This window comes from Nelumbo nucifera, chromosome 7, assembly GCF_055504915.1.
Source record: "Nelumbo nucifera cultivar China Antique chromosome 7, China Antique-T2T, whole genome shotgun sequence".
NCBI classification, from domain to species: Eukaryota; Viridiplantae; Streptophyta; class Magnoliopsida; order Proteales; family Nelumbonaceae; genus Nelumbo; species Nelumbo nucifera.
The window spans coordinates 24,030,686-24,051,796 of NC_142655.1; the positions used below are offsets into that span (position 1 = coordinate 24,030,686).

The 21,111-nt window shown below is 38.6% G+C and overlaps 1 protein-coding gene across 2 annotated transcripts; it reads left to right on the forward strand.

The window, feature by feature from the left end:
• The first annotated feature begins 392 nt into the window (after positions 1-392).
• LOC104593510 (FAD-dependent oxidoreductase family protein) lies at positions 393-20,833 on the forward strand. 2 transcript variants are annotated; one of them, XM_088892185.1, is made up of 5 exons: positions 393-842; positions 13,863-14,144; positions 14,302-14,786; positions 18,000-18,159; positions 20,551-20,833. In XM_088892185.1, the coding sequence occupies exons 1-5, from the start codon at positions 558-560 to the stop codon at positions 20,662-20,664; spliced, it is 1,326 nt and encodes a 441-aa protein (XP_088748311.1). In that variant the 5' UTR covers positions 393-557; the 3' UTR covers positions 20,665-20,833. The 2 variants fall into 2 exon arrangements, with proteins under 2 accessions (XP_088748311.1, XP_010251693.1); XM_010253391.3 differs by having other exon boundaries at positions 402-842; positions 14,350-14,786.
• The last annotated feature ends 278 nt before the right edge of the window (positions 20,834-21,111 follow it).

The window sequence follows — 21,111 nt, forward strand, 5'->3', positions numbered from 1 at the left end:
TTTTTAAACTAAAACGGAGTTATTGATAACCGAAATCGAATTAAAGCGAATCGGTTAACTGGTTGACCAGTTTGATTAACCATTGATTCGGTTCGTCAATTCGTTAGTTTTTTCTTATTTATAATATATATATAAAATATTATATTTTAAATATTAAATAATATATTATATTATAATATATACATACAATATATATTTATTAATTTATAATATATAAAAATATAATATATATATACACAAAAAATACATAATAAAAATATATGTATGTTGATCAATTCAATTAATCATCGGTTTTCTATTTAACCCATACCTTCAATTTTTTTAAAATACCAAACCCACCGATAAAATTAACCGAATTTTCGATGCGTTCGATTTTTCTGTTTTTCTTATTCACCCCTAATCTGCTTTGGCCGTGGCATACAACTATACATCTGTCTCCATTGTCTTCCGAGACTTGGAGAGTGCTGAGTGGAGACTGTCCAAAACGAAGTCAGAAAAATAAATCGGCAGTTGTCACGCCCTAGGTTGATCGCGACTGACTATTCGAAAATCGAAAGATGCTCGATTCCATGTTACGGAACTTGAGCAAACCTATAAAAAACATATCTAGATGCGTGAAATCACGGAATTTAAGTACCTATCTCGGGAATACACCGAAAGAAGCGGTCGATTGTGTTGTGATTGGAGCTGGGGTGGTCGGAATTGCAGTGGCAAGAGAGCTAGCTTTGAAGGGTAGAGAGGTTTTGGTGATCGAATCTGCTTCCACTTTCGGTACTGGAACCAGTTCACGCAACAGCGAAGTCATCCATGCTGGGATTTATTACCCTCCCAAGTCTCTTAAGGTACGAGTTAATACTAATAGATACCCATCTCGGATTTATTGTCTTTGGTCTTTGGGTTCTGTTTCATTCCCCCCCAAAAAAAAAGAAAAAGAAACCATTGCCAGACATCTCTCTATAAGGTCAGACTATTTAATTGTGCCATGGAAGGAAATGGGTTCAAAGTCCAAACCACTTGAACCGTTGGCCTAGATGGGAGCTATGAAAGAAATGAACCGAGACCTGTTCCTGAGTTTATGCTCATTTGCACTGATGTAAGTGTATGGAAGTGCAATTAAGCTGAGTGTACATTTTGGTTTGCCTTTGCTCCCAGAAATAAGTAGGAACCAAGGTTGTCATTTCAACCCAAGTAACGGATCCCACTTGAGTGAGGACTGAGGAGAATCGAGGATTGGGACAAAAATGGCGTCTGAAGGTTATGGAGGGGGCAGAGCAGGAGAGGGGGTCAATGGGAGAGAGGGAAACAGAGGGAAGCTTTTTGGGGTACCAAAAGAAAAGGGCGAGGAATCAACGGCTTCAGGTTAGGTTATGTGGACTGAGGAGTTTCTAGGAGTGTCGTTCAAGGGTCTTGAGGAAGAAAAAAATAAAGCTGTTGAGTCATGAGTGCAATTGAACATATAGAGCATTGGAAGAAAGGGGTCACATAAATGCCAAGAAGGGTAGATGAGCTAACAAGAAGAGCTGGGAGAGCCTTCGGTTCACTTGAGGTTTAAATGATAGGACAGGCAACCTTGAGGGTTCTGCTAGGCGTAGGAGGAGGAATAATGGAGTTTGCTAATGGATCTCATACAAGTTACCCATGGAAAACATTTAGCTTATCTCTTGGAATATCAGAGGTTTGTGCTTAGAGAAAAGGCGATTGTTTGTGTTTTCATCAAGCACTAGAAGCTGGATGTTTTGCTGTTATAGGAAACAAGGATTATGAAACGGATGCTGTCATCACTAAGAGTGTATGTGGGGATAGACTATTAGACTGGGATGCAAAGCCACTTAACAGGATAGCAAGGGTGATCATCACTATGGGAGAAAATGCAAATTGTCCTTGTATCTGTAGAATTCATCTTGGCTTTGCAAAGCCAGTTAACGGGATAGCTAGGAGCAAATGCAAATTAACCTTGTATAGAATCAGGGAACACTTGGTGATTGTAGAATTCATCTTTGCTGATGGTTTCAAGGGAATCATCCCTAATATCTATGGCCCAAATAGGGATGCCAATAGAGGCAGGACTATGTTAAGATCTATTGGAAACTAGAAGACAGTTTGTTAGCTCGAGGGCCATAGGTGGAGATTTAATACAATTAGGTTTGGAGATGAGAATGGGGATTCTTGGATAACCGGGGCAATACAAAGGTTTTTTTTTTTTGATGAGTAAAAGAACAATAAAGTACAATCTGGCTTGGTGTTAAGGTAGCACCTAACAACAGCAGCAAGTACATCAATAACATATTTTCAATTATCCATATCATAATTTTGAAATCCCACCACCTCCCATAAGCTTTCTCCTATGTCTACTCTCTTGACCTGAGAAAACTCAGGCAATATCAAAACCCAATCTGCAACAGATTTGCCAACAGCTGCCACCAATTTGTCCAGCTTCCATTCCTTATGTTCAAAAAGTCTTCTGTTCCTTTCCTTCAATACATTCCAGCAAATGGAAAATGGAAGACAGCTCTAGATTATTCTGGCCATCTTTTCTCCTCTGATTCTCACCACACTCCTTACTGTTCAATAAAGTGGAGGTGTGGGAGGTGATAAAGGAGATAGATGGAGATAAATCACCGGGGCATGATGGATTAAATTGGAAGCAGTCTCGTTCAGTGTTTTTCTTTTTTTTTTGGATAAATGAAGAATTTATTAGAAGAAGAAATCAAGAGCAACCATTACAGGAGACACTTGGAGAGGCACGAGCTGCGACCTCTCCAACCCATCAAACACTAAAAAGGATTACATCTGAGCCCAATACAATGCTCCTCGGTTGCCCCTTGCTTGGCTAAGCAGTCAGCCATAGCATTGGCGGATCTCCCTACCCATTGTATTCTAACATGCAAGTTTCTCGTCAAGCATTTGAATCTTTTAAGTTCATTTCTGAAGCACCAAAGTGCAGTCTCTGGGTTCTGTAACCACCCCACAACCACCTTAGAATCACCTTTTATTAGTAGTTGCTCCACTCCTATATGTATAGCAAGCTGTACCCCTTGTTGTGCAGCTAATAGTTCTGCCCTCGTGGAGTCCCCCTCACCTAATGGGCCTGAAAATAGAAGAGCCACAGGACCACTTCCATTCCTTATAACCCCTCCCATCCCAGAAGGGCCTGGGTTGCCCAGGCTACTCCCATCAAAATTTAATTTCAAGAAGCCTTTAGGTCGGGGTACCCATCTCATGTGCATCTTTGTCTTCAATGAGGAACTGCTTGCCACTTCTACCCAATGCCTCCACAGGTCATTAAAAGAAAACCGCTAAAATAACTCCGAAGATTTTAGCCACACTATAGCCTTGTATGGGATACATTCCTTCAAGTCTTGTTGGCTTTGCACCTTCTTTTGGAATATTCTGGCATTCCTTTCTTCCCACACTATCCAAAGCAGTGTTGCTTCCCTTGAAACCCGCCACATTATTCTTCCTCTTCGATGGCGCCAAGCAAAGGTAGAAGGGTCAAAAAGTAAGCTTACATCTGCTGGACTATTCCACCTGCATCCAAAAATCAAGAAGAGCCAATCCCACAAATCTGCTGTAACAATAAAGAAATTGGTAAATGGTTGCAGTCCTCACCATGGGATCTGCAAAGGGTACACCAATTGGGTGAAATGTAGAGATAGGGCCTTTTCCTTTGTAGATTACCCAAGGTGTTTACTTTCCCATAAAACACTTCCCAACAAAAAGCCAAGACCTTAGGGGGAACAGGCTTGCACCATACCTCCTTAAAAGGGAAAGGAGGAGTAGACATTGGACAACAGAGGGCCTTGAAGAAAGAGGCACAAGAAAATCTACCCGAGGGCACAAGGTTCCAAAACCTTTTATCTAATTTCATGGGGCCCAAACAAAACTTTTCAAGGGTACTCAAAAGGCAAGAGAGCCTCACAATCTCTTCACCCCTTAGACCTTGTCGAAACCCAAATTCCCAAACTAGAGTCAATGGAGATTCCAAAGGGGAGAAAAAAGAAGAAACAAGCTCTTTCTTGTACTTTCAATGATCAAAATCCCAGTTAGGGTTTCTAACATATTGGAAAAGATGATGAGAGACTTCCTTTGGGAATCGGGAGAAGAGAAGACAGTGGTGGCTTGGGTCTCGGGAACATTAGAAAAAAAGAATTTGGCCCTTCTAGGGAAATGGCCGTGGAGATTCCCATTAGAGAAGGAGAAATTGTGGGCCAAGATAGTGGCAAGCATACATGGACTGGAGCTGAATGGATGGGATGTGGGAATTCGAGCTAGGACCACAAGCACTTCACCTTGGAAAGCCATCCATGAGTTACCAATTTTTTCCCCTCTTATCAGGTATGATTTGAATTCAGGCAATTCCATAAAATTTTGGGAACATACTTGGGTGGGGGGTGCCCCCTAATGGACCAGTTTCCTTCTTTGTATGCCCTATCTGACTTTAAAAATGAGCCAGTTTCCTCTTTCATCACCCCTTCCTCTTCCATCTCTAGTTTTGGGTGGAATTTGGGTTTGCGAAGGGCAATGAGAGACTTAGACCTTGATAATATCTCGAATCTCCTTCAGCTTCTGGACAATATTTTCTTAGACCCTACTAAGGTGGACTCTAGAATCTGGACCCCCACCTCCACTAGTTCTTTCTTCTGTGCCCCTTTCTTCAAAGTTTTAAACCAGTCAACTAGTCCTATAGCCCTTCCTTTTCCTGTTAATGAGGTTTGGTGTAGACCAATTCCTCCCAGGGTTGGTAGTTTTTGCTAGGAAGCCTTTTCTGGAAAGATTCAACACTAGTGATCTACTCCGAAAGAAAAGACCCAATATTTGCTTGTCCCCTCACTGGTGTGTTCTTTGTAAAGCTGATGGGGAGATTGGTTTTCATCTAATAGTGTCTTGCCAATTTGCTAAGTCTATTTGGGAGTGGGCTTTCTCCCTATTTGGGCGTAACTAGAGCCCTCCATTAAATTTGCATAATATGTTTTCCCCTTCTTTTTTCAAGTGGCATATGAAAAGGGGAAGGGTTATGTGGAGAGGACTGAGGGCTGCGGTTTGTTGGTCCTTATGGGAAGAAAGAAACTCTAGGATATTCTCTGAAGTAAAGAGAGGTGCTGAAGAACTAAGGGCGTTGATCCTTATAAGGATATTCCCTAGAGCTATTCACAGATTATACAATGGATGACATGTTAAGGATTTGGGGTGAGATTGCTAAATGTTCCCAGACCAAAATAGTGATGAATGTGAATTGGACCCCCCACCTGCAGGTTTCATAAAATTAAACTTTGATGGAAGTTGCAGAGGGAATCTTGGACAATTAGGGATTGGGGGTGTTTTCAGGGATGAAAATGGGGTTGTCTTAGCCATGTTTTCAGGCCCAATTGGAGTGGGTGACTCTCTTAGAGCCGAGATCCATGCAGTTATGGAAGGAATCCAGAAAGATAGGGAGATGAATATTAACAAACTCATAATTGAGGGGGATTCAGAGGTGGTGGTAGGATGGCTGAATAAAGACAATAGTGGTTTATGTCATCATAGTAATGTGAGGAGGAAATTTAGATTGCTGGTTCGAGGAATGGAAGTTAAAATTATTTGGGTAAAAAGGTCAACTAATTCTTTTGCTGATGGGTTAGCTAAACAAGGAGTGGAGAGGGAGTCAATGTTTTGGGCACAACTGTAATTTTATTCTTCTTTCCCTTTCTCTTTCTCTTTTTTCTCTTTTCTTTTCCTTTCTTGGGTCTCAACTGTATTTGGAAAATAAGAAAGTTTGTCTTCCTAATTGTAATTTTTATTGAAATTACGTAATGAATTGTGTTATTGATAAAAAAAAACTTTTTCTTGTACCGGGAGATAGTGTATAAAGATGGAAAGAGGTCCTTCAAAGGAGCCTCTTCAACCCAAATATCTTCCTAAAAGAGAACCAAATTACCAGTATACACATCATACTTGAGAAAATTGTTAAGTTGAGAGAGGGCATTGCGGATTGCCTTCCAAGGTGTTGCCAACGTTGCTCGCCAAGAGACCCCAACATCCCATCCGTTCTCTGAGTGGCCATGAATACTTCCTATCACCTTAAACCACAATCTTTCTCTCCCTAATGGCCATCTCCATAGCCATTTCCCAAACAAAACCGTATTCTTTTGCATCAAGTTCCCTATTCCTAGACCTCCCTCTTCTTTACTTTTGCACACAGAAAAAAAAAAACAACCTTTTGAGAGGAAAAGGACTGTTTAGGAAGATGCAAAAAATCAAAAGAAAATAGCAAAAATCAGAATTCTAGAAGGGAGAAGATGAAGAAGAAGGTGGCGGCAACTAGGGTTCAGAGAGAGATTTTCGAACATAATCTCTTCTCTTACACCCTTAATTCTATTTTATTAAGTTAAACTTTGGTAATTTACAGAGAAGCCCTTAGTTGAGTAGAAAATTAAAAGAACATAACATAAGAAAGGATAGGCCCAGATTAAGGCCCATTACAACAAAGAACGTAAAAGATAAACAGCCTATGGGCCATTCGGCCCATCTTCTCTACACTCCCCCTCAAGCTGAGCATAGATGTCAATCATGCCAAGCTTGCCAGTATCATGCTGAAGTTTAGCCTTGGGAATGCCCTTGGTGAGGAAATTTGCTAACTGTCCTTCAGAGGTGATGAAAGGTAGACACACTTCACCAGAAGCCACTCTTTCTCGAATGAAGTGTCTGTTAATTTCAATATGCTTAGTTTTGTCATGTTGCACTGGATTGTGAGCAATGTTGATGGCTGCCTGATTATCACAGTATAACATCATTGGCTTATCATGCTCAATACCCAGTTCCTCCATCAATGATTTAAGCCACAATAGTTCAGAAACTCCATGTGCCATGGCTCGGTATTCAGCTTCGGATGAAGATCGAGCAACAACAGATTGTTTCTTGCTTCTCCAAGAGACAATGTTACTAGCCACCAAGCTATAGTACCTAGAGGTAGATCTTCCGTCATTAATGTTTCCAGCCCAATCAGCATCTGTGTAGGCTTCAAGTTTCATATGGCCATGCTTGGCAAATAGAATTCCCTTTCCAGGGGAGCCCTTCAAATAACACAGAATCCGCTCTGCTGCTGCCATATGAGTATCCCTGGGGGCATGCATGAACTGACTGATGCAGCTGACATCATATGCAATGTCTGGCCGAGTCATGCATAGATAAAGAAGTTTTCCAAGTAGTCTCTGGAAGACTCCCTTGACCTCTAACAATATTCCATCTAAAGCAGAGAGTTTATGGCTCATAGCAATAGGAGTAGCAACTGGTCTAGCACCCATCTTCCCTGTTTCAGTGAGCAAATCAAGAACATACTTCCTCTGAGAGATAAGAATCCCATCCTTGGATATAGCAACTTCTATGCCAAGAAAGTATCTCAATTCCTCTAGATCTTTGATCTCAAACTCTATATGAAGGAAAGATTTGAGATCATTAATTCCAGAGACATCATTACTAGTCACAACAATATCATCAACATACACAATCAAGTAAATAGCCAAGAATCCTCTCCTCTTCACAAAGAGTGTATGATCAGACTGTGTCTGTATATAGCCAAAGTTAACAAGGGCAGTCCTAAACCTTTCAAACCATGCTCTAGGGGACTGTTTAAGTTCATAAAGAGATCTCTTCAGCCTACAGACCTTTCCTTTCATATCTGTTTCATACATCCCTGAAGGAAGAGACATATAAACATCCTCATGTAATTCTCCATTTAGAAAAACATTCTTTACATCCAGTTGGTAAAGTGGCCAGTCTGAGTATGCAGCCAAAGATAGAAGAACTCTCATAGAAGTCATCTTGGCAACTGGGGCAAAGGTCTCCAGATAATCAATCCCATATGTCTATGTATAACCTTTTGCAACCAGCCTAGCTTTGTACCTTTCAATGGTGTCATTAGCATGATATTTTATAGTAAAGACCCACTTATATCCTACTAGATCCTTCCTTTTAGGCAAATCAACCACTTCCCAAGTGTCATTCTTGTGCAGGGCATCAATTTCTGTTCTCATAGCATCCCTCCATTCTGAAATATTAAGAGCTTCTAACACAGACCTGGGAATTGGGTTAGAGGTAACAGAAGAAAGGTAGGCAAAATATGAAGGAGAGAGCAAACTATAAGAAAGGTGTTTGGAAATGCAATGTGTAGTACATTTCTTTTTTCCTTTCCTAATAGCAATGGGGATATCAAGGTCTGGGAAGGATGGAACCAAAGGGGCTGTAACAGTACCTGTTGTCTCATTTGTGACTGAAAGTGCATGAGGCTCATGTGTTGTAGGGGAAACAACCTGCTCATTTCTGGTTTTTTGCCTTTGATACATCCTGGGATTAAAAAGAGGGCGCAGAGGTAAAGGGGGAGGAATGGGAACACTGGAATGAGAGTGAAGTGACCGATCCTCCCTTGATTCATTTGAAGGAGGAATAGACTCATCAAAAAACTCAACTGGGATAGGAAGGGGAAGAGCAAACACCTGTGACAAATTCTCCCCCTTTGGACAATGTCTCTCCAGAGAGGAACCATAAAAGGAAGAAAGCTCATCAAATGTGACATCCATTGAGACATACCGAGTACCAACTTTCGGATCAAAACAACAGTAACCCTTCTGTGTGGGGGAATAACCAAGGAAGATACACTTGTGGGCTTTTGGTTCAAATTTATGTCTTTGGACACTTGGAATATGTACATAACAGGTGCAGCCAAAGACACGAAGAGGAATAGGAAAAAGATCCTTGTCCGGATGAAGGAGATTGAAGGGAGACTTAAACCCTAAAACCCTGGATGGCATACGGTTTATAAGGTAGGTAGCAGTGAGAACAGCATCACCCCAAAACTTTGTAGGGACATGTGAGGCAAATAGGATACTTCTTGCAAGTTCAACAATATGTTTATTTTTCCTTTTAGCAACTCCATTCTGTTCTGGGGTCCTAACACAGGATTTTTGATGAATAACCCCTAAATCAGTAAGATAGCAGGACAAGTTTTTCTCAAAATATTCTTTTGCATTGTCGGATCTGAAAATTTTAATCCTGGTATCAAACTGGGTTAGGAAAAATTCATGGAATTGTCTCACAAGTCTTGGAACTTCATCACGGGACTTCATAAAAAATATCCAAGTGAATCGGGAAAAGTCATCAATGAACAAGATAAAATATTTGTATCCACCCATAGAGGGTCAATGATAAGGCCCCCACACATCAGAGTGCACAATATTAAAAGGAGAAGAAGATCTTTTATTACTCAAAGGATAACTGTTTGTATAATGATTTGACAGTTCACAAGACTCACAATGAAGACTAGACAAACTAATTCCCTTAAACAGTTCTGGGAATAAATGACTCAATGCAGAAAAGGAAAGATGACCCAAACGAAAATGACATAACATGACTCGACTAATAGACTCCTAAGATGTAGACCCAAAAGCATCTTTTTTAGGTTGTTCATGGCACTGTCCAGGAGTATCTAGCAGGTATATTCCATTCGCCTCACGGCCACTCCCAATCACCTTCTGAGACTCCAGATCCTGAAAAACACAGTAGGAAGGGAAGAAGGTTACACAACAGTTTAATGACTTAGTTAGGCTACTTACAGATAACAGGTTTGTATTTTGTTTAGGTACATGAAGAGCAGAAGGAAGAACCAAGGAGTCTGTAGCCTTGATGGTTCCCTTGCCGGAGATAGGGGCAAGAGAGCCATTGGCTAGGGTGATTTTGTCACATCCAGGAAATCATATGAAACAAACAAAGTAGAAATGCTGGTCATATGATCAGAAACCCCAGAATCAATAATCCAAGGGATCCTACAATTACCTGAAATGGTTGCATGATTGGTAGAAGCCCGTATACCTGAATGAGCAAATGCAGAAGAGGTTAAGTTCTTTGAAGGGTTGGAAGAAGAGGCCACACCCTCTAGGTGACTAATCATCCTCCCAAACTTCTCATATTCAGCCTTCATAGCAGCTAATTGCACACTAGCCGACATCTCTTCAGTTTGGTACCTGTCAATATCTGAACTAGCAGCAACATTAGCACTCCCAACCCTTTTATTATCAAGCTTCTTCTGGAACCGAAGTGGTAGTAGCTCAGAATGCAATTTCCAGCACTTGTCTTTAGTGTGTTTTGGCTTTTTACAGTATTCACAAACAATCTTTTTCTTCCCTGATCTACTTGGAGTTCCTGCAACCCCCTTTGGTTTCATTCCCATATTAGCAAAGTGATCATTAAGACCAGCCCCTTGGACCTAGACAAGTCTCCTGCTTTCTTCACTACTTACCAAGGCATATGCCTGAGACAGTGAGACGCTATCCTTGGATAAAATATTTTGCTTTGTAATATCATACTCTGGATTTAGTCCTGTCAAAAACTCAAACACCCTATTTCTCTCAACCAATTTTCTGTAGGTCTCAGCATCATTAGTGGTGTCCCAAGTTACAGCTTCTATCAAATCTATTTCTTGCCATAAAGACTTCAGTGTTGAGAAGTATACAACTAATGGTTTCTCCCCCTGTCTTAAATTCTTCACATCACTTCTCAACTTGTAAGCTCTGGCCACATTTAATTTTTGGGAATAGGTTTCAACAATACTATCCCAAATTTCCTTTGCTGAGTTCATCCACAAATAGTGCTGACTAATTTGTGGCTACATTGAGTTTACAAGCCACCCAATAACAGTATAATTTTCTTGCACCCACTTTTCATATGATGGATCATCTTTCGAAGGAGCCTTTTTGCTTCCAGAAATAAAACTCCACTTGCCTCTACTACAAATATGAATCTTTACTGATTGTGACCAAGCCAGATAATTAGTTCCATCCAGCTTGGCTATGGTCACAACCAGTAGAGAGTCTACAGAGGCTCCTGGAACCTGTCCGGATTCAACAATATGTTTGTTTTCAATGTCTGATGGGTTCATCTTCTTAAACACCTCAAAAAGATTTCAAGTAACTTCAAAAAACACCAAATGAAGATAGAGCAAAAACTGTGTTGTGAGCCAGCCTTTATGCAGCCGTACCAGTAATCTGTGTCACACCCAGAAGTTGGGAGAAATAGAGAAAATTCAGCCGCTCCTTGTAGACTTCACAGAACACCAAACCACTTGATTCGATCTTCAAGAAGGAGAATAAGAAAGCCTTCAGTCACTGAGCGCCCAGGTCAAACTCCCTGTGGGGCCCGCATCTAGATTTCGGGCAACACCCCTGAATCTGTCAAGGGGGCGACAAAGTCAGTCCTCTTCTCTCCAGAAACCACTAATAACTGGGCTGAAAAAGGTGCCTTTAACTATTCATACGATTCAGTTCTCCATACACATTGTGTATGGGAAAAAAAAGGTGAAAAAGAAAAAAAAAAACAAGCCTGCTCTGATACCAAGAAGAAAAACAACCTTTTGAGTGGAAAAGGACTGTTTAGAAAGATGCAAAAAATCAAAAGAAAATAGCAGAAATCAGAATTCTAGAAGGGAGAAGATGAAGAAGGTGGTGGCAACTAGGGTTCAAAGAGAGAGATTTTCGAACATAATCTCTTCTCTTACACCCTTAATTCTATTTTATTAAGTTAAACTTTGGTAATTTATAGAGAAGCCCTTAGTTGGGCAGAAAATTAAATGAACATAACATAAGAAAGGATAGGCCCAGATTAAGGCCCATTATAGCAAAGAACATAAAAGATAAACAGCCTATGGGCCATTCGACCCATCTTCTCTACACACACCACCTCCCACTTCACAAGATGATTCTTCCTACTTTCCCTCGATTCCCAAAGGAAGTCCCTTGTTAACTTTTCTAGCTTCTTAGCTTCTCTAGAGGGAATCCTAAAGACTGACAAGAAATAAGTTGGTAGGTTAGATAGGGTGGCTCTAATTAGGGTAATCCTACCCCCCAAAGAAATATAATTCTTCTTCCAAGAAGCCAATCTCTTCTCAAACTTCTCTAATACCGGGCACTAGAAACTGCTTTCCTTGGGGTTTGCCCCTAAAGGAAGTCCTAGGTAGGTCATGGGCCAAGTAGCTATAGAACACTCTAAACACCCTGCAATCGCCTCCACCTCTCTATTATCCAAATTTATCCCTGCCACACTGCTCTTTTCAAGGTTAACTCTCAAATTGGACACACTTTCAAACCTTTTCACCAACAACTTTAGATTCCTTATCTTCTCCAGGTCCCCTCCTTCACCAAAAACTAAAATATCATCTGCAAATTGAAGATGGGTGACTGACACTTTAGTCTTGCCTGTTTTCTATTTTCCAACCATTTACTAAATTCTCCCTATCAGCCTTCGAGATCGTTCTACTTAGCACATCAATTAACAAGGTGAAAAAAGGGCAAGAGAGGGTCCCCTTGCCTTATTACTCCTACAAGCTGGGAAAAAAATCCTTTTCCACCCCTAACTCACACAACCAAAAATCCACTAGCAGTCTGGCACTAAGTTTCTCCAAAACCTCACTTCCTCAAAACTTGTAAAAGGAAATGCCAATCCACTAAATCATAGGCCTTTTCTAGTTCAAGCTTGCAAACAAATCCCTTCTTTTTGGATCTTATTTCTCCCAGGCATTCATTAGCTACCAAGATTTGGTCTGTAATTTGCTTCTCTTGTATAAAAGCCCCTTGGTATTTTCTGATTAGGGAAGGAAGAACCTCTTTAATCCTCAAAGACAACACCTTAGCTAAGATTTTGTAGATACTAGTTGCCATGCTTATTGGTCTAAAATCCTTAGGGAGGATAGCATTAACCTTCTTAGGGACAACCAGGAAAGTAGCATTGACTCCTGGGCTTACTATATGATTGTTTGCAAACTCTCTAAACACCTCACAAAGATCTTCTTTAAAAGTCTTCCAGCAATCTTGATAAAAGGCCATTGTAAAATCACCTAGGCCTGTCGCCTTAGACCTATCCATCAAAAATACTGCCCTTCTAATCTCATTTTCTTCAAAGTTTCTTTCCAACCAGCAAGCATTTTCATTTCCCAATCTTGGACAATCCAATCCTTCCAGTGTTTTCCAAACACCCACTCATAGTACCTTAGGTCTAACTCAAGCAATTGAGATAGACTACTACATTTCGACAGTACAAGAGTGTCACCTTGGCATGATAAACTCCCCAAGTTTATCAATTGGCTGAGAACATTTTAAGTTAACATAAGTCTCATAAATGTCTAGCTTAAGGGGTATCACACAGAAACATACCATATACACATGAAACAATAATGAATTGGATTTATTCAACAACAAATATCAGTTTACATCATTCCTGTTGGAGCTGAGGGCATACATTGCCTAACACTTATGATATGGCCCAGGCATTAAGTTTGTTCTCTTGTGTCTCACTTAATGATTCAGGAATGAGTGAAAGGGAGTGAACAGACAAGACTTATTGCATTACTCATCAAAAAAGAAAAAAAAAAAGATTCAGGAATGAGTGGGCACCCATCATTTTTTGGTTTTTATTTTAAGACTGATGACATATAGTTATATATTTTGATGTTATATCTGTACTTACTTTTTGTACAGTTTGAGGGTATCTTGCCTTCCTTTATAGTAATACAATTTCCTTTTATCAGTTATAAAAAAAAAGAACTATAACATATTCAAAAATAAAGAAAGGCTATCATCTAATGTGTCCCAACTATTTGGAGTCTTTGGTAGGATGGACTGGATATCGATATCACCTTTATTCAAAAAGGAAAAAAGAAAATGATGATCCTAAATGAATACTTTTGGACATTAGAAGGAACATGTTGAATAGTTCCACAAACCACCTTCAGTTCATTTGCGTTCTATATAAATCTATGTTCTTTTCTAGAATAAATTTTGGGGTGCTGTTTTTAGGTTCAATGACCAGTAAACTGGAAAATCTAATGTGCATTTATTTCATAGGCAAGTTTTTGTATAAGAGGGAGAGACCTTCTGTACAAGTATTGCTCTGAACATGGGGTCCCTCATACACGAGTCGGTAAACTCATTGTTGCTACTGGATCCTCAGAGATTCCGAAGTTGAATGACATTCTGGATCGTGGGATAGAAAATGGGGTTAAAGATCTGAGGATGATTGAAGGTTCTGATGCTATGCAGATTGAACCAGAACTGCAATGCGTGAAAGCAGTAATATCACCTTCTACTGGGATAGTTGATACCCATTCACTCATGCTATCTTTAGTGGTATGTAATTTCTTCTTTCTTCTTTGGATTGGTTTGTGTCTTACCCTATAATGGCTCATCAAGTAGATTTTGTTTTTTCCTATAAAAGAAAAGAAAGCTTTTTTAAGACATCAAATAGATGTGTTTGACTTATTCTCTTCCAGTTTACAAATGCTAGGGTAATTACTTCATATTAACAGGGATGCTCATGGCAATGTGGATCCAGGGGGATGCTGAGAATCATAGAGCAAATTTCTGCTACAATACTACTGTTATTGGAGGCCATCTTGAAGATAATCGCATGTTTCTCCATATTTCTGAAAGGAAGGATCTTGAAAACTGCATTAGCAAGTCTCCACTTCTCCCAGATCTTATCCTCATCCCCAGGCTTGTAGTGAACTCTGCAGGTTTGAGTGCTCCATTCCTTGCAAAAAGATTCAGTGGCCTTTCACCTGGCATTGTTCCTGCTTCTTATTTTGCTCGTGGTTGCTACTTCACGTTATCAAATGTTAAGACTCCTCCTTTCAAACATTTGATTTATCCTATACCTGAGGATGGTGGCATTGGAGTCCATGTTACACTGGATTTGGATGGCCATGTCAAATTTGGCCCAGATGTAGAATGGATCACAGACATAGATGATGCATCTATCTTTTTGAATAAGTATATTTTATATCTTTTTTTCTTTAAATCTTTTTATTATTAATATTTTGGGATTTCTAGCATTTAAAAAACATATTAAACTGGTAAGGAGCCAGATATTTTCAATTATATTTAACTGTTGTCTTCTGAGATCAAACATGCTGCTGCTACTGCTACTGAAAATAACTAGGATTGTCAGGCTTTCTTTTAGACAGCTAGCTGTTTGGTGTTAACAAAAATGCATCCATACAAAGGAATAAGCAGATACATGTTCATAAAGTTTCTCCCAGCTGCTTCAATTGATCAACACATTTGGGTTCATACAATTGACCCCAAATGGTTGGATTGAAGCTTTGTTGAGTAGATTCTTTCTAGGATTATCAGACTTTCTCATAAGAACCTAGTTGTTTGATGTTTAACAGAAATGCAACTGTGCAAATGAATAAGCAGATACATGTCCATAAAGTTTCTCCCCCCATCTTTCTTTGCCTTACACACCCAATCCCATCTTACCAAATGGAACTTCTTTTGTGCTACTTTTACATTCCAATCCACAAAAACTCCCTCTGAAGCCTTTCAATTTCTTGACTCACCACTGCCAGAACCTTTAGTAAAGACAAATAGAAGAATGTGGTGCTTCTGTCCGGACTCCCAAGAGGTGGTGATTGATCCAGACAGGGCCGATGCAAGGTGGTGAAAGGAAAGCATAAATGGCAAGTTTTCAGTCAAAGGAAAGCATAAAGGGCCGATCCATTGGAGGTGTGTGGGGCAATCCAATTCCTCCTAGAGTTGAAGCTTTTGCGTGGCTGGAGGCAATGGATAGCATTCTTACTCAAAGACCATTTGAGGAGAAGAGGTTTCTACTTGGTAAATAGATGCATTCTTTGCAAGTCGGAATCTGAAGATTTTATGCACTTAATGGTGGACTGTGTATTGTAAGGTGCATTTGGTTCTTCTTCTTTCAACTGTTTAGGGTGGGGGGATAGGATCCTCAGTCGCCTAAGGAGATCTTTGAGCAGTTGCCAGCATTTAATGGGAATAAGAAGGCAAAAATGATGTGGAGCTGCATTCCTTTTGCAATCTGTTGGGAGGTGTGGAAAGAGAAGAATAGAAGAATTTTTAATGATAAAAAGAAGAGCAAGGAGTGGCTATGTGCTTCCATTGGCTGGAGGGTATTGGATTGGTTTTTGGTTCTTCCAGAGTTTGAGGGATCCAAGAAAAAAGATTTTGGCTCTGATTTATGGATTTCAATAAACAGCGGTTAATGGGGTTGTTTGATCTTGTTCTTGTTTCATTTGATGGGTTGTTTTCTTTGTTTCAGTAGGTGATGCCTTATCACCTGGAACCCTTGTGTCTCTTTCTTATTTAATAAATTTTCTTCTTTATTTATCTTCAAAAAAAGTTTCTCCTAGCCACTTCAATTGATTAACACGGGTTTTGAAGTGCTAAACACATGGATTCATATAATTGACTCCAAATGGTTGGTATCAAGCTTTGTTGAATTTAGTCTTAAGGTTTTTTGTTCTTAAAGCCGAAAAGAAGGATTTCAAATTTTCAACTAGAAACTGTTCTTTCTACTCCCAAAAATTGATAGTGATACAATGAATAAAATACCAAGTTGTGAGTGTTGAGTTTATATGAGAGGATTATTTTTTTATAATCAGGGGTATCTAAGTATCTTTCTTCATCAATTTGTAAACCTAGAAATCTATTTGACTGAGGGCAATTCATTCTCACACCAGTTTTCTATCTTCCCTACTTTTTTTTTTATTTTCTCTTTTGACTCTCAAATATTCACCTATTTAATCTTTTGTTAATCAACTTGGTATTAGTTTAAACATTTATTCTCACACCACTTTTCAACCCGCAGTCAAACTGACCTGTTGGTCTGGTTAACCCATCACTGGGCCAGAATTCCAGGTCTGTTTTAGTACCAAACTGCTTGCCTGCAAAAAACTGTTGATCCAGTCAACAACTCGGTGACCCAACCTTTCACTGCTAAACCATTCAAGGATCAAATATTAATTCTCATGTCTGGTTTTTGAATTTTTAGCCATTTCTATCATGTTTGGAATGGACAATTGGAAACTGTTCTACCATTCAGTTTTATGTTTACTATCTTTACTCATTTTTCCTTTAAATATTAGTTCTTTTCTCTCCACTTTTATAGTGCCTCAGATCACATGATTGGTATATTTTCATTCTCTCGTTCCTATCAGTTGAGCTCTGTGCCTGTGCCAAAAAACGAAGTCACTGTAGTTGATGACTCCTTGTTCCTATTTCAGGGAAGGGTGATATGATGCTTAGTTATTGTATTTACCTTGGTTGTGTCTTCCATGATTCCCTGTTAACTACCAACTTTTCTGTCGGTAGCTTAACCAAGAAACTAAATTGTTGTTTAATATTCTTTCCCAATGATTGTGTCCTAGTCATTAGAGAAGCTCCTTTTCCTTCTGTCTTTCTTTTTATCTTCTTAAAACCCATGTATCTTCAATGTTTTAATGATGAAGTCCTTGAGAAAAGCATAAATTCTATATAAAATATGTGATAGGATGTATTAACACACATAATAGCAATATGTAACCATGATAATAATATCACAAGAAGGTGCACTGCCTTGTGATTTTTTGTCACCTTGGTGAGCACATTTTTAATATAAGCAGTGGACACTTAGGCAAGGCACCCAACCGAGAGCACTTTGTCACCTAGGCAATGGCTTAACAACTATGCCTGAAGGCAACTTGGTATGAGTTGTTTTAGATTTGAAAAGGCATACCCAATGTTAGTCCCAGCTATCTAGTGTCTTGGGAGGGGTGGACTGGAGACGGGCCTAAATGAATGTTTTCGAAATAAATGAAATGGAGACTTGGTTGCATTGGATAAATTTCCTCAGGATTCTATCTTTCCAACACACCTGAGATGTTCTTTTTTCTTCTTATTTTAGCGTTAGCTTTATCAATAAAAGTAAACTATTATTGTATTTGTTTCCTTTCCTTAAAATATTCCTGGAACGAGCATTGCTTAATATAAATTTCCATGTTGGCTAGAACATAGTAGGTGCAGAATGTTTCTTTCACATAAAAATAAACAGTAAAGTTGAAACTTCATCTTGGTGTTTCCTTCTTCTTTTTCTCTTTTTTGCTTGCAAAAGATGATTAAAATATTTTCACCATTATGTATATCCAATTGAAACTGACCTAGTTTTTGCAAATCTATCTGTTTTTCTTTTTCCAGGTTTGATTATTCCGTTCATGCTGATCGTGTTGAGAGTTTTTATCCAAAAATAAGGAGATATTATCCTAACCTTAAGGATGGATCTTTAGAGCCAGGATATGCAGGAATTCGACCAAAGCTCTCTGGTCCTAGACAACCTCCTGTTGATTTTGTTGTACAGGTTCTCTTGCAGAGTCCCTTTTTACCTTTAAATCAGTTTTTTTTTGTTCTTTTTTTTGTTTTAGATAAGTAACTTTTTTTCCCTCTGGGGTTCTAGTTTCTAAGCATTATTTATATGGACCATTTCTGGCTAAATAGATATTATTGTGCCAGTGGAAGAAACAAAGTTGATCCAAGACAAAACACACCTTGGTAATTATGGTCATATATGACCTTAATCAAATTACATGAAATGGCCACAATGCATATGGATAATGTCGGGAGAATTTCTTTGATTAGATGGTTATGGTCATGAAATGAGTCAAATTTGGTGTGGGAGATATCTAGCTCAAAGTACAATACACATCACAAATTTGGAACCTTTTCCTTTGTGCAGGTCATGTAAATAATAACTTACATTAGGGCTATCAATATGTCATATTTTGACCATATGTACCTAGATCCGGATTTGATTTCATTACATAGGATCATAAGATTCATTTCTCATAGTGAAGAAAAATGAAGAGTTTTGAGGACTCTGTCCAACAACAGTAAGTACTTGAATGCTGCATCATATTTTTAAAATCATAAAATTAGTAAAACAGAAAGCTTTTATTGTACCTGTATCATCCTTTACCTTTTATGGTTAGGAGAAGGATCACATTCCATTGGTACCCTCAGAATCAGATCAGAACTTCATAGTGAATAATGAAATATCAAATTGGGTAGCAGACTAGCAGTGAAGTTCCATTTACACTGAGGGTAAATGAAAGTATCTGACCTCAAAAAGGAAATGGTAGTTGTGTCATGGATCTGGAAAAAGGGAATAAGGAAAAGTTCAAAAGAAAGCATTTGAAACATAGTAAGCACAAGTGAAGGTAGAATACTAGAATTCAAACTGATATTAATAAGAAGGTCGTTAGGCCCTAAGTTGACAACTGTAGATTGAAAATTAGAAGTGTAATTATTAATGTCTACCTCACGGGAAACTGGAGTGTGTATTGGTGTATTGTATTGCTATCATTTGTTAGTATTACCTAAACAACTCTAATGAATATCCTTTTACTGATTTGGATCAAGGAACCAGTGTGTTTTCCCAGTTTTATTCTATATGGTGACTGACTGTGCACCTTTGGTGCATAACAGACAGTATTACACTGATACACAATATATACATGCGGACTCACCAGAACTAAAAGCACTAGATACTTTCATCTACTTTTACCTTCACCAGATTTCCCGCTAAGCATCCATCCATCCTGTTCCTTGCGACAAAATTCTAAATAAATATCCAGGAAATTAATTGATCAACCATTCACGAGGTAACATGCTGAAGCTGATCCAGGATCCTTCTCTTTGCTCTTTCTTTCTTATGAGAGCAGAGAGCTTGAATACAGTGAAATGAGGAAATTTTCCAGGCACAATTAAGTTTCTGATAACAAAATGGTGCATATCATTTAGCTTTGATATATTCTCTCGGGTGCAATAATTGGTACTCAAGACAATTGACTAAACTGTCTTAGTCAACTTTCCATTTCCCTGCACCAATTGAAGCTACTTCTAAGTTTGTAAAATGCATTTATTTATATTTATCATTGTAATCTTGCTTCTATTCGTCTCAGTATTTATATTCACTACAACCATAAAAATGTTTAGGCAAATACCATTAGTTACAACCATAAAACAGTTAACAGAGATCTGTCGCAGTATGTCATGTCACTAATGAAACCAACATCACTTAGTAGATGGTTGTATGGTACTAGTTCAGCCAAATTTGTTTGAAATGTTACTAGATTCAACCATTTACTTCATTTAGGTTATGGTTTGTAGTCTTCAGGGGGGCATCTAGGGTCCTTAAATTTGTTCTTTGACTTTGATTACTTGGGCATTCTTCTTTCTGATATGATTGACAATAAGACCACAGAGACAACTTAAAGGATATATTGCCTGTTTCAATGGATATATTTGACTTTATATCATATATCTTGTGTTTGTCCATGTGCACATGTGACTTTATTTAGACCACTGTCCTCCAGTTTAAATTATATGAAAGGTGTATTTTGTTAAAGTGAATGGAGCCAACTGGCAAGCCGTTCAACACACTTGTCATCAGTAATTTTCCTAAATTATGTAATTTGATTTCAAATTTCATATTAAACAAAAAAATATACATGAAGAATCTGGTTGTTAAGGTGGTTTCTTGGATTACTTTTCTTAGTGATTTTGCACTGTCACCCAAAGCACTTTTAAAGTATTGCATTTGGTAACAAGTGATCAAGAAAGAAAACAATGACTTAAAACTGTTTTTGATGCTCCTCCTTTTCTATTTTGTTCCAAATCCAGATATACATATGTGTTGAAATTGTTTTCCCTTTCATATTATTTTTCTCAGAAAAAAGAAACACTTTTGCAGGGTGAAGAGATCCATGGCATACCAGGTCTTGTAAACTTGTTTGGAATAGAGTCACCTGGTCTAACTTCAAGCCTGGCAATTGCTGAGCACGTAGCCGCCAAGTTTTCAAGATAGTTCAGTTTTCTCATGCTCATGCTACTTGAAGGAAGCTAAGATTATCCTTTCTTTGTATATAGTTTTCTGTGGCAGTTGCAATTTTCCTTCTCTCTCCTGCTTCATGTATTCAAGGTGATTTTTTGTGATAATGGTTATATATTGTCTTTATATCCATTGGCCAAGTTCAGTTATTTGTTTCTGATTGGTTTGCACCAATGGAACTGGTGATACGTACAAATATGCTTTTTAGGCTAAGTTTGGAAGGAGTAGAAACACAAATATGTAGAGTGCAAAATCTTGTATTTTTTATTATTTTGTATCTATTTGCACTGTACATATTTGGATTACTCCTTCCAAACTGAGCCTTGAGTACCTTTGATGATCCTGCGTCATGGCCCAGTTTGGAAGGAGTACAAAACTACAAATACAAATATGTACTTTACAAATACATAAATATTACAAAAT

Coding starts and splice junctions, on each gene's coding strand:
- LOC104593510 (XM_088892185.1), top strand. CDS start 558: ATGCTCGATTCCATGTTACGGAACTTGAGCAAACCTATAAAAAACATA. Junction 843..13,862: donor ACCCTCCCAAGTCTCTTAAG/GTACGAGTTAAT, acceptor TTTATTTCATAG/GCAAGTTTTTGTATAAGAGG. Junction 18,160..20,550: donor CTGTTGATTTTGTTGTACAG/GTTCTCTTGCAG, acceptor ACACTTTTGCAG/GGTGAAGAGATCCATGGCAT.